Source organism: Pimephales promelas, chromosome 7 (assembly GCF_988280905.1).
Source record: "Pimephales promelas chromosome 7, fPimPro1.hap1.1, whole genome shotgun sequence".
Taxonomy (NCBI): Eukaryota; Metazoa; Chordata; class Actinopteri; order Cypriniformes; family Leuciscidae; genus Pimephales; species Pimephales promelas.
In genome coordinates, this window is record NC_142775.1 from 5,060,880 (window position 1) to 5,074,520 (window position 13,641).

General features: G+C 39.8%; 2 protein-coding genes across 2 annotated transcripts in view; both read left to right on the top strand.

Moving 5' to 3' along the window:
• The window catches only part of chn1 (chimerin 1), a 72,586-nt gene that overhangs the window by 34,910 nt on the left and 24,035 nt on the right, over positions 1 to 13,641 (top strand). The window lies entirely within an intron of this gene.
• LOC148978252 (uncharacterized) lies at positions 7,653 to 9,743 on the top strand. Its single transcript, XM_089132978.1, has 2 exons — positions 7,653 to 7,994; positions 8,357 to 9,743. The coding sequence occupies exons 1-2, from the start codon at positions 7,793 to 7,795 to the stop codon at positions 9,667 to 9,669; spliced, it is 1,515 nt and encodes a 504-aa protein (XP_088989104.1). The 5' UTR covers positions 7,653 to 7,792; the 3' UTR covers positions 9,670 to 9,743.

The window sequence follows — 13,641 nt, forward strand, 5'->3', positions numbered from 1 at the left end:
TTTATAGCTCATTTCTATTTGAATGTTTAAACTCTTTAAAGGAGTAGTTCACTTTTAAAGAAACTTTTGCTGATAATTTACTCACCTCCATGTCATCCTAGATGTCCATGTCTTTCTTTCTTCAGTCGAAAAGAAATTAAGGTTTTTGATGAAAACATTCCAGGATTTTTCTCCATATAATGGACTTCAATGGGAACCAAACGGTTCAAGGTCCAAAAGACAGTTTCAGTGCAAACTACAAACTGTTCAAAGGGCTTTAAACGACACCAGACGATGAATAAGGGTCTTATCAAGCGAAACGATCGCTCATTTAATAAATAAACACAAAATTTTAAGTTTTATAAGCACAACCGTGACTCTCCTTTTCGAACTCGTTCATCAAAATGAACAAATCTTTTTGTCGAGTCATGACTCGAAGGGTCCTAGATAAGACCCTTATTCATCGTCTGGTGTCGTTTAAAGCCCTTTGAAGCTGCACTGAAACTCTTATTTGGACCTTGAACCGTTTGGTTCCCATTGAAGTCCATTATATGGAGAAAAATCCTGGAATGTTTTCATCAAAAACCTTAATTTCTTTTCAACTGAAGAAAGAAAGACATGGACATCTTGGATGACATAGGGGTGAGTAAATTATCAGCAAAAGTTTTTTTTTTAAAAGTGAACAACTACTTTAACTGTGTGATGTTAACCTAAAAGTGCGAGATTTTTAAATCACAATTCACTAAATACTGATTCAAAATCCATTGAGAAGTTTTGAAAAATCAGGAATTGTTGATTGTTCTGGAAGCCTGGAATATTTTTTCTTGAGTAAAATGAGAGCTCATTTTCTTCAGATAAGTAATGTCTTGTCTCTTAAGATGCAAATGTCCTGTTTACACCTGGTATTAAGATGCGTTTTGGTTGATCGGATCACAAGTAGACGAGAGACACATTCCCGTTCACACCTGGTGTTTTAATCCGTCTCTTTTGTCCACTTTCAACCACTTCTGTCCTGATTTCTTCAAGGTGAGTGTCTATGGGAGGGTAAATGTGTGGGATGGACATAATAAGCTTAAGCAATTTACATATGAAAACGACCGGAGACGACAGAAAAACATACGGAGATCATCAGCTTTAGTTTCTGCTTTGATAGACGCAAGACCAGCCGAACGCTGAGAGTGTGTGTTAGAAAACTGGAATGGTGAGAGAACATTGTGCTTGGTACATTTTTCATCTTCAAACCAAACTTGGGTCTTCAACAGTTTAAACCCCCATCTAGAGATCTTCCCATAATGTCACTCATCAGTTCATCATTAGACCAGTAGACGGAGAAAAGACGGTGTTTTGTGGCTGTTTGAACACATTCGATCACATGAGTGTTTACACTACGAAAGCAATCCGTGCGAATGTGTTTTCATCTCCCTCTGGAAGTGGTTGAAAGTGGACAAGCTCAAACGCTTTACACACGTTTACTCCTGTATTTAGTGTCGTCCACCTGTGATCCAATCGACTAAAACACATCTTAATACCAGCTGTAACAGGGCTTTACATAAAACCATTTCCCCCCAATTACTGAACAATGTTATCAACTAAAACCTTCTTGAAGCAAGAAAAGCAGTATTGAACGGATTTTATTCTTTTCTTAAACGACTGGTTTCAAGAAAGAAAGAAGAATTGCTATAGTGATTGTCATTAACCTTCATTAGCAGCTGAATATCTGATCTGACTGTTGAACTAAAGCTTCACACCTACAGTATTTAGCACATCGCTAAACTCATCAGGACGTCTACACACTGGCTAGATTAGCTTTGTGTTTGTACATTCATAGGCTTTACTCTCAGCACACATCTCAACCATTTCTAAATGAATGTGTTCGAAAGTAGAGTCAAAGAAGAGTCCGAGTCGAGTCACCATTACCTGAGTTCAAGTCAGAGTTGAGTCTCGAGTCCCGTGTTCGAGTCCAAGTCGAGTCCGAGTCAAGTCACCATTACCCGAGTTCGAGTCTGAGTCGAGTCACGAGTCCCGTGTTCGAGTCCGAGTCGAGTCACCATTACCTGAGTCGAGTCTCGAGTCCCGTGTCCGAGTCGAGTCCAAGTCAAGTCTCAGTCGAGTCTCGAGTCCCATGTCCGAGTCGAGTCCGAGTTGAGTCTCAATTCCCGTGTCCAAGTCGAGTCCGAGTCGAGTCACCATTACCTGAGTCTGAGTCGAGTCTTAAGTCCCGTGTCCGAGTCGAGTCCAAGTCAAGTCAAGTCTCAGTCGAGTCTCGAGTCCCGTGTCCGAGTCGAGTCCGAGTCGAGTCTCAAGTCCCGTGTCCAAGTCGAGTCCAAGTCGAGTCACCAATACCTGAGTTCGAGTCTGAGTCGAGTCTCGAGTCCCGTGTTCGAGTCCGAGTCGAGTCACCATTATCTGAGTTCGAGTCCAAGTCGAGTCACCATTATCTGAGTTCAAGTCTGAGTCGAGTCTCGAGTCCCGTGTTCGAGTCCGAGTCGAGTCACCATTATCTGAGTTCGAGTCCGAGTCGAGTCACCATTATCTGAGTTCGAGTCTGAGTCGAGTCTCGAGTCCCGTGTTCGAGTCCAAGTCGAGTCACCATTACCTGAGTTCGAGTCTGAGTCGAGTCTCGTGTCCCGTCTTCGAGTCCGAGTCGAGTCCAAGTCGAGTCACCATTACCTGAGTTCGAGTCTGAGTCGAGTCTCGAGTCCCGTGTTCGAGTCCAAGTCGAGTCACCATTACCTGAGTTCGAGTCTGATTCGAGTCTCGAGTCCTGTGTTCGAGTCCAAGTCGAGTCACCATTACCTGAGTTCGAGTCTGAGTCGAGTCTCGAGTCCTGTGTTCGAGTCCAGGTCGAGTCACCAATACCTGAGTTCGAGTCAGAGTCGAGTCTCGAGTCCCGTGTTCGAGTCCAAGTCGAGTCACCAATACCTGAGTCTGAGTCGAGTCTCGAGTCCCGTGTTCGAGTCCGAGTCGAGTCACCATTACCTGAGTTCGAGTCTGAGTCGAGTCTCGAGTCCCGTGTTCGAGTCCAAGTCGAGTCACCATTACCTGAGTTCGAGTCTGAGTCGAGTCTCGAGTCCCGTGTTCGAGTCCGAGTCGAGTCCAAGTCGAGTCACCATTACCTGAGTTCGAGTCTGAGTCGAGTCTCGAGTCCCGTGTTCGAGTCCAAGTCGAGTCACCATTACCTGAGTTCAAGTCAGAGTCGAGTCTCGAGTCCCGTGTTCGAGTCCAAGTAGAGTCACCATTACCTGAGTTCGAGTCTCAGTCGAGTCTCGAGTCCCGTGTCCAAGTCGAGTCCAAGTCGAGTCACCAATACCTGAGTTCGAGTCTGAGTCGAGTCTCGAGTCCCGTGTCCAAGTCGAGTCCAAGTCGAGTCACCAATACCTGAGTCTGAGTCGAGTCTCGAGTCCCGTGTTCGAGTCCGAGTCGAGTCACCATTACCTGAGTTCGAGTCTGAGTCGAGTCTCGAGTCCCGTGTTCGAGTCCAAGTCGAGTCACCATTACCTGAGTTCGAGTCTGAGTCGAGTCTCGAGTCCCGTGTTCGAGTCCGAGTCGAGTCCAAGTCGAGTCACCATTACCTGAGTTCGAGTCTGAGTCGAGTCTCGAGTCCCGTGTTCGAGTCCAAGTCGAGTCACCATTACCTGAGTTCAAGTCAGAGTCGAGTCTCGAGTCCCGTGTTCGAGTCCAAGTAGAGTCACCATTACCTGAGTTCGAGTCTCAGTCGAGTCTCGAGTCCCGTGTCCAAGTCGAGTCCAAGTCGAGTCACCAATACCTGAGTTCGAGTCTGAGTCGAGTCTCGAGCCACCAGTGCCTACATGTCTCTATATCAAATTTTGTATAACCTATTTATTAGGGGTGTTTTTCGATACAGCAAAATGAAAGAAATGCCAGAGAAATTTCCTATTTTTTAAAAGAAAAAAATATTTTGAAATAAGTGTGAGTTTTCCTACGTCTTGAAACTTTCAGTTTTATAAATGGGGGTAATCTATTAAAAATATCTTTTTAAATATACTATTTGAGTTTTGAAGTGCTGGAAAAAAGATGTGTGATGTAGGCTACATTTTTTTTTGCCAAACTTCCATGATTGCAAGTTAGTGTTACTACATTAAATCCACGATGAATGTTGCTGATCTGTGGACTTAAAACCTATAACTAGTTAATTCATTCACGTCAGCACTGTTTGATCGGTTAATAACGGAGAAATGTTAGTGCTTCTCACTAGATCTCGCAACAATGTTATATGGGCTCTATGCACGGCGGTATTTCCGGTGAAGCATTAGGGATGCTCGATAACTTCCGCCAATCGTAGAGTCCAATGCAATACCGAGAATTTATATTGAATTTTATACTCCATGGTTATAATAAAGAAACGTTAGTCACAAAAACAGACAAAACAGACACCCCTCGTTGTGTTTATGCTTCTTTTTAAAATTATATTAAATAAATATAACTATATAAAATTACATCTAAACGTATGTACGTTTCATTTCAAAAACGGGAGGACAGTAAATTTTGAAGATTCTGCCATAATCCCGTTTTCCTCGGTTTTCCTCCGCTTTAATCTCCACAACCGGAAATGGATGAGCATCCTTGCGTCAAATGCGGAATTTATGCGTGCATATAGCCCATACAGTGGCTAATTCAAATGGTTTGTTTGTTTACTGGATCTCTCTCAGCGCTGTAGTACTGTCGCTTGATCAAGATCGGCTCGCGCTGCACTGTTGTTGATGGTCCAAACTGATAACTGGTCTGTGAAGCACAAAATGAGTTTCATTCCGCTTTCATTACGTTTGCCATTTGATTTTGCACAACGTTAGGTGGTTGCGCCAGTGCAGATTATGGTCGGCCGGAAAAAGGGTCCAACTGTAATGGTTCGTTTTGTAATGCGAGTCCGAGTACGAGTCCAAGTCGAGTCACGAGTCCAGAGAATAAGGACTCGAGTACTCCATCACTGCGGTGTGCACACTCACATTGGCACCCTTTGTTTAGTCACAAGGCGTTAAATGTCGGCGAATATCACGCGCAAAATTTGTCCTGGTGTGAACAGGCCTTTAGACCCTCATGACTATTTCGAGTTTTTGAGGTTTTAAAGATAGTCCTAGTGACAGACTGAAAACTCACGACTACAGCAGATGGATAGGATATGTTCTAGATATACCACTGTTGTGTTGTATTGAGGAATGGGTTAAAACACTTGACTATAGTCTCTAGAGTAAGTGTGTGTGCCTGTCCTTGCTCTCCTGTCATGCGGGGGAGACGGGAATGTAGTCGAGTTGCGTAACACAATCGATCAGCAGAACACTGTGTGACAGCCAGAGGAAGTGAATGAGAACTTTATTTTAGATAGAGAGAGATGGAGATAAAGAAGCAGGACGTGCGTCTCTCTTCTTGAACAGCAACAGCACTAAAGCAAAGGCTAAACACAGAAATCATGACACTGGAACTGAGAAATATCGCAAGTTTTTTTTTTTCTTTTTCTTCTGAATATCAGCGTATTGAGCTGAACCTGTCTGTCACATGATGATGATGATGATGATGATGTGACACAATGGTGATTACCACAAAACTAGAAAAAATCTGGAAATAAATAGCCAATTTTATAAATATTAAAACACTCACGTTATAAATAGTATAGCTACAAAACATAAATATGCATATTAACATGACTTTAAGTGTGCAAAAAATGCTTATTAACATTTTCTGTGTAAAGTGACATCAAATTTTGTTGCCATGAAAACAAACCATTAACCAAAAATGATTTAAACTGCTTTATTTTCTCAAATAATACATATTTATAACACTTACAATTAGTTAACATTAGTTATTGTATTAACTAACATGAACTATGAGCAATACATTTATTACTGCATTTATAAAAATACAGTTGTTCATTAACTAATGTTAAAAAAACAACCTTTGATTTTAATAACGTATTAGTAAATGTTGAAGTTAATATTGACTAAAATTAGTAAATGCTGTAGAAGGATTGTTCATTCTTAGTTCTTGTTAACCAATGAACTTTATTGTAAAGTGTTACCACATATTTTATAGTCCAGTAGAAGTTTTAAAGCGGATTAACTTTAAGCTATTTAGTGTTTTTTACCCACTATGACACGTTTTATTGTTCATTTCGTCATGTGTTTTTTTTTATAGTGTTTAATCTTGCATTTTGGTCTTTTTTATGTATGCACTTTAGGAAAAATTATACCGTTCACAAACCAAAATATCCTTTTTATACCTCAAGTGAAAGGTTAGTTTGATGTTCACGATGTAATATGGACCGTCTCTGAGATGAAATGGTTGGATCTCATTGTTTTGTTTTTTTTTATGTGCGTGGTAAACCTTGCCTCCCAGTTCCGGTGTGTGTGTGTGATCATTCATCATATATGGTGCTCCGAGTGTGTTATCGCCTGCGCTGTGATTATGCATCACTCCGTCCTTATGTAACGTTATATAACATCGCCACCCACATCACTGCAGTGCCGAGAGAAGAGACTTTCTCAAACTTCACTGTGTGTTTCAGGGTTTCAGGGCACTGATGAAATGAAGCCGTTTCAGTGATCGAGTGAAATCAAATGTTGATGTTGCTAGCATGTGTGTGTTTGAGTGTGTGTGAGAGTGAAGAAGATAAAGGGATGAACGGGAAATGAGGTTATTATGCAAACTCAACAGCACATTTAACATTTTACATAACCAGAACGTTTTCATTCCAGTTTTTTTTTTTTTTTTTTGTTGCTAAAACGAGGCTTGTGTTTATGAGAAGTGGGTGATATGAAAGGAGACATTTCATGGCGATGCCATGCTTTTTTGCTTTTTTGAGATTAAAGAGTTCATTGTATTATAACTCACTTAAAATGTCCAGTCAGATCCTATGAGCATTTTTTGAGGAGTGAGAGAGTAAAATGCGATGTCTGCTCGTTAGGGATGGGACGGTATGAAAATTTCATATCACGATTATAGTGTCGAAAATAATCGGGATTATCAATATTATCACGGTTTTGTTAAAGATTCATGAAAGTGTTCAAAAAGAACTGATGCTCACACTGAAAACATTTCATTTCATTTTATAATTGAAAATCAACAAACAACAAATAAAACAAGCCTCTCTATGCAGTTTTTTAAGCAAGATTCTATTCTATGGCATTTACTTCTTTATAATGCCCGTCGTCAATAGCAACGCATTATTACACAGCGCACATCCATATCACAACGGACGCGCACTCTTGTTTCATTCAAATACAACTTGCCGTCTTGCGTCTCCGGTTTTTGATTGTATTGAAAATGAAATCAGAGTTGATTTATTGTTCACAGATTTGATAATATTGGTGTGATATATCTTGTCTGGACGATTGTTTTACAAAATTGATTTATAAACAGGTAAGATTTAAAACATTAGCTAATTTCATCATCAATTCAATATGTCCCCGTAATTATGTGGTAAAAATAAAATCGGTTTTATTCCACTTTCTACGAAATCCACTTGCTACGAACTTTTCTTCGCGGAAGCTTCACGTCTATTTCAAGTGAGTGACATAAAATGTTTCAACTCAAAACAACAGTTCATGCCCAATTGTTTCCCAGACGTAGTTTTGGTATTAAGGTCAAAGATACGGTCAAAGCCTTGCGGGGTGATGATCACACAAGACGACTCGGCAGATTTGAAGTGTTTCTATAGAGCTCCGGCAGCTGACGTCACGCAATCTAAACTCCGCCATTTTGGCAGGCAAATCAGGAGAGCGCCAGAGCGGCTATAGCAGAGATTTCGCTTGCGGTCGAATGATTTCGTCTCTTATCTATTTTAAAACAATACAATTTCAACATGGTGGACAGCTGCTGTGCACCTGGATGCCAGAACAGGCGGAGGAAAGCAAAGGGGAAATCATTTTATCGTATTCCTAAGGATCCTGATAGACGACAGAAATGGCTCACTGCAATAAAACGTGCTAACCAGCTCAACAAAACAGTGCGATGGGAGCCATCAAGCAATGGATTTCGCTTGTGCAGTGATCACTTCATATCAGGTATGTTCTTTCTAATGTAGCTAACTTAGCTAGCTAACATGTTGAATATTGTTTCTGACGATTGTAATGCCATTACGTTCAAGTTTTCTACCCTCTACAAAGCTTATATGCAACTAAATCTTAACTATGTGAGACTAGAGTTTACACGTCAGTGTGTAATGTAACGTATACATTTAGCAGCATATATTTGTATTCACTCGGTGAACACACTGACTGAGCGATTACTAAAGTTCATTGCTTTGTAACTTTCTATGTTAGTACTTGGGCTACTAAAGTGTCATAAATGAGTAGATGTTAATGTAACATTAGCTCTGCTAAAATAAGTTTAAGTTGTTGCCATTTTCTGTTTACTAATGTTTTAGGGAAAAAGAGTGACAACCCTCTATCACCTGACTTCGTCCCATCTATCTTCAACCATGTTCCATCCCCAGAGAAGAGAGGCAGAAAGCGGAAGTTAGATGTGTTCAATAGAAGACAGAAGAGCAAACTCCAAAGATTAGAGCAAGCAGCAAAGTCACCAGCTTCAGCCGTATCCCATTCAACAGTGTGTCCTCAAGACGGCAGCGAGCATCCTACTGCACACCAGGTGAAGGAATCAAACATTACCCACACAGAAATTGAAAATGTTGATCCTATTCATGAAGAAAAAGAGACATCAGCTTCACCATGTGATAATGAAAACTGTAAGAAATACACTCAATCTCTGGAAGTGGAATGTGAAGCTCTGAGGACTGAGAATATGTTGTTAAAAGAGAAAATAAACAGAACTGCACTGAATGAGAAAACTTTACAAAACAATGATAAAAAGGTCAACGTACTCACTGGTTTACAAACATTTTCATTACTGATGGCATTGTTTAATGTTGTAGCTCCTTATCTCAAGCCTAAGTCTAGCCTAACATTATTTCAGCAGTATATGCTAACTTTAATGAAGCTTAGAATGAATTTCTCTTTTGAGTTTTTGGCTTATTATTTTGGTGTTGATCCGACGACAGTTTCAAGGATTTTCAAACGCTGTATAGATGTAATGTATAGTAGATTAGTGCCAAGTCTAGTTATATGGCCTGACAGGGAATCGTTAAGAAAGTCTCTTCCATATGCATTTAGGAACAGTACCTTTGAAAAGACAGTCTGTATTATTGATTGTTTTGAAATATTTATAGAAAAACCAAGAAACTTATTAGCTAGTGCTCAGTGTTATTCAACATACAAGTCACACCATACAATGAAGTATTTAATTGCCATTTGTCCACAAGGATCCATTTCTTTCATTTCAAATGGATGGGGAGGCCGCACAAGTGACAAGTTCATCACAGAGCACAGTAATTTTTTAACCCATTTGCTCCCAGGAGATCTGGTTTTGGCAGACAGAGGTTTCAATGTCAGAGAGTCCATCCATACTCACCAAGCTGAACTAAAGATCCCAGCATTCACACGTGGGAAAAAGCAATTAGATCCTGTTGATTTGGAGAGTACAAGATGCTTAGCGTCTCTTAGGATACATATTGAAAGGGTTATAGGAGTTCTGCGTCAGAAATACACAACATTGCAAAGCATTATCCCCATAGTTTTCACTGACATTGACAGAGAAAACGACGTGACATACCTTGACAAAATGGTGAAAGTATGTTGTGCTCTTACAAATGTTTCAGAATCTGTTGTACCCTTTCAGTGATTATTGAGCAAATGTAATGCCATGCAACTGACAGTAGATGTGGTACTGAGCTAAATAAACCAATTTTTTATACATTTCTTGTTGCTTGTGACATTCATTTAAAAGAGATATTGATGTTTTATAAGTTTTATGTATTGGTGTTTTATTTACTTGAATTGATAATGATGTTTTATTCACTGCTGAACAGACAGAAAAACCATTACATGAAAGAAGGAGAGGGAGGAAGATAGTTCATTTACTCTTTCAAATCCTCTCACCACTCATTTTTCACTTCTTTTTTTGTGAATTTATAATTTTTTTGCAGCTGGGACATACCCACTGTTTAGGAATTCTTTTAATGCGAAGGCAAGATTGGTGAAACTTTTTAACTGAACAAAAACCTGATGCACAGACCAACATGTCCCCTACTTCAGGCTCACGACAGTAGCACCACTGTTGACCAGAATCAAATGCTGCAGCTGGCTTTGGAGCAGAGAAATACTTGCCTATCAGCTCTGGCATGATGCATTTCTTAAAAAAGTTTGTAGCACAAGCCAATTCTTTTTCAAAAAACGACACATCTGGTTTCACTCGTTCCACAAAAGGTGAAGCACTGTCCCTTTCAGTCCAAAGTATAAAATCGCAATAAGGTTTGTCAGTAACAAATAACTGCATTTGAACTTGATAATAATAGGCATGGTCCCGCTTCAGTCTGATGCTTCCACACTCATTGTTTTCAAGGCAAAAGTTTGGAACAGAGTTTGCTGCCTCGTTTACAGAGAGGTCCTTGGTACAAAATGGGCACTTAATTTCTATGACCCCTGAACCACAACAGCTGCAGGAAACATATCCATCAGGTGAGGCCCCAATAAAAGGATGTGAGACTGAAATCCGGAATCCAGCTGTTTCTAGCAGAACATCTGAGTGTGAGAGGCGATGCTGCATTTCGTAGTATTCTCGCGCCAACTCTTCATGCTTGCATCCCCATCTAAAAAAAACACATAAAATTGTTTAGATAACTTTTAGACAGTATTAATGTCTAACAGCAATGTATTAACATGAACATTTATCTTACGAGCCACAGGCTTTTGTGATTAAGCATTGTTATTAGGAGTGTAACAATATATCGTGTCCCTATATATCGCAATACAAAAATGCAACAATATTCAATGTTTGAATCTGAGATTATTATACAAGCCCAACTGCTAAAACTTCTCCCTGCATGGTGCTCAACTGCTAGACTTACTTGTTGCCATATCTTACCTTATTATCTGCACTTATAAATACCTGGTAGCCTCAGTGCTGAAGCTATGAGACTTTGGGTAGCATATTTTTCTTATCAGGGACACTGAGGGCTTTCTGACATCTGTCTTTGTGGCTGCTCTGAAGGTCGATGCTGTTATTCTACCACTCCTTTGATCAAACCAGATCCTAGACTTAGACTGTGCTCGAGTCTCCTCCTCTACAATATCACTCTGAAAATATGATTGAAACTGTTAGATAATACATTTTTGGAACATAACTTTAATCCTAAATAATGATGTACCTGTTCTTTGGTCACATTTATATCTTCAAAGAGTGCTTCTGCCCTGTCTTGTAATCCTTCTAGGCTGACCTCTCTTGCCTGCCTGTCATAAATAGTTGTGAGGGGTTCCGGTAGACCTAGCATAACAGTCTTTGGCACATAGGATGCTGCATATTCGCTGACAACTGAGAGGACTGCTGGCTTTATGATCTGTCCATCTTGTGTACAGCTTTTAGAAAGGCTGCTGTAAAGCTGGGCTTGCTCAAGATGGGTCAGAGGAGGAATAGTAGGTGGTGGAATAGTAGAGTGGCCTTTGAAAGAGCACTTTTTGCCTCGCTGTGTGTTGTTACAAATTATGTCTTTGCCTTGCTGATATTCCACTCTTTTCAAAGACTCCTCACTTGGTGTGGACCACTTGCACTTCTTTGATGTCACCGCTATCTCTTCCTCTCTGTCATTTTGCTGCCAAATACTGAACAAGACCGCTGACACATGAGAGCAGCACTCTCCTAGTCCAGCTGTGCAATTGCAGTGTGCTCCTAACACGACCCCATCGTTTCTGACCGCCACCCATGGCTTCAATGGAGGGTCATTTAGTTTTTGGGAATGTTTAACCTGTAGATTAAGCCATTTAATCTCACCGTAAAGATATAAAAGAATCATTTTACAATAGTGACAGTAAATATATATATATATATATATATATAATTATTAAAATATTATCAGTATACACATTATCCCATCAGTCACAATTGTGAATGAACATAAAACAAAATTTTTCACACTTTCCATAAACATTCTTTTTATTTTTTATTTTATTGATTATTTCAATGAGAAACTAATGACACATCATAAGGATATTTTCATGTCTGGGAAAAATTGGGGTTTAAAGGGTAAAGATTTCATGACATTTATGGTACTCAGTGAACTATGCTAAATGACAGCTGAGGTCGATTACGTTAGGCTTAGCTAACAACACAGTTGATTTACCCTTCCAATGACGACCGAGCAGGATTTAGCTGGCAGACTCCAAAGTTGAATATTCGTCACAAAATTTGATTGTGTCCATTTGTACCCCTCCAGGCTTTTGTAGGCTTTTAAAGACTCTCCGGAGTAGGACGAGGGAAAGTTGATGAGGTAGTTGTAGATATCAGGATACTGCAGGTCAGGAAAGCTATCAGTTTCTTTATCATTACACATGAAAAGCACCCCGGGGGCATTATAGGGATCTGTTATATTTAATCTATTAAGTTTTGTTATGTACAAGTCTATGTCTTTTGAATTAAAGTGCGCTGTGAACTCTGTTGCCTTGAAACTCATCCTGCTGTCATTCATTCATTCATTCGCGTCCCAGTCTCGGACCGCCTCCTGCCTGCCAATATGGCGGTATAAACAGAGTAGGTCACGTGACGTCCGGAGCTCTATTGCAGTGACGTTTTGTTCGGCAGACAGGGTGACCATCCTCGATCAAGTTTCCCTCAGGACTTTTGTAAAACCCAAAATATGACCACACCTCAGATTTGGTCCTCTTAAAATGCTGAAAAATCTCCTGAGCACGGTCACTGCCTTCCACCATTCCTTCTCGAATAGTAATTTAAAAAAATATTGCGTGCTGCGCGCCTGCGTCAGACTGGCCGACAGGATTCAGTGAGTTATTAAAATCGCGATAATCAAACACGGTTTTAATGATAATTACATTTTAAACGATAATACTAACCGTCAGTACATTTTATCACGGTTTATCGTGAAACCGGTTATCGTCCCATCCCTACTGCTCGTGTGTAGTACCTCCTGCTCTGCAGACACTTTGGAAGAAGATTTTAACAATATCTCGTCGATTTCAGCTGTGATCTTCACTATGAATAGGTGTGTGGGTAGGACAGTAAAATTACGATATAGACTTTTCAATTTATTAACACTTAACCCACAAAAAGTCGTCAGAGCTTGTACATCCAATCAAACTCAAAAATAATGTATGCTAATATTACTACATATTTTAAGGTTCAATTTCAATCAATAAAGGTTCATTTAATAAACATTTTTGTTGCAATAAAGTGATTTAGATTTTGATATCAATGGAAAATTTGGGCCCCGAAGCAGAACCACTAATGATTTCGATTGTTTTACGATTAGGGTAATCAATCAATTTCACTGAATAATTCATGTGAGTGCTTTTGCTTGAAATCACTGCTTTTAAATCATCTATAATGTCGTACCCCAAGTGTGATACTGTAATTGTGATTTTATTTTATGGCGACAACACACTACTAACTAACTCAACCAGGCCCCATTATTTAAATGATGAACATCGTGACGTTTGTCAGGAAAACTCAACACTACATGGAGAGGCGTTTCAGGGAGTTCAGAAACACTGACACTGATTATGAAGAATAACTCCCTTTGTAAGTTTGCAGAGCTTTTTTTCATGCTCTAATAGCAACATCACACACTAAAGAAAGCTGAACATT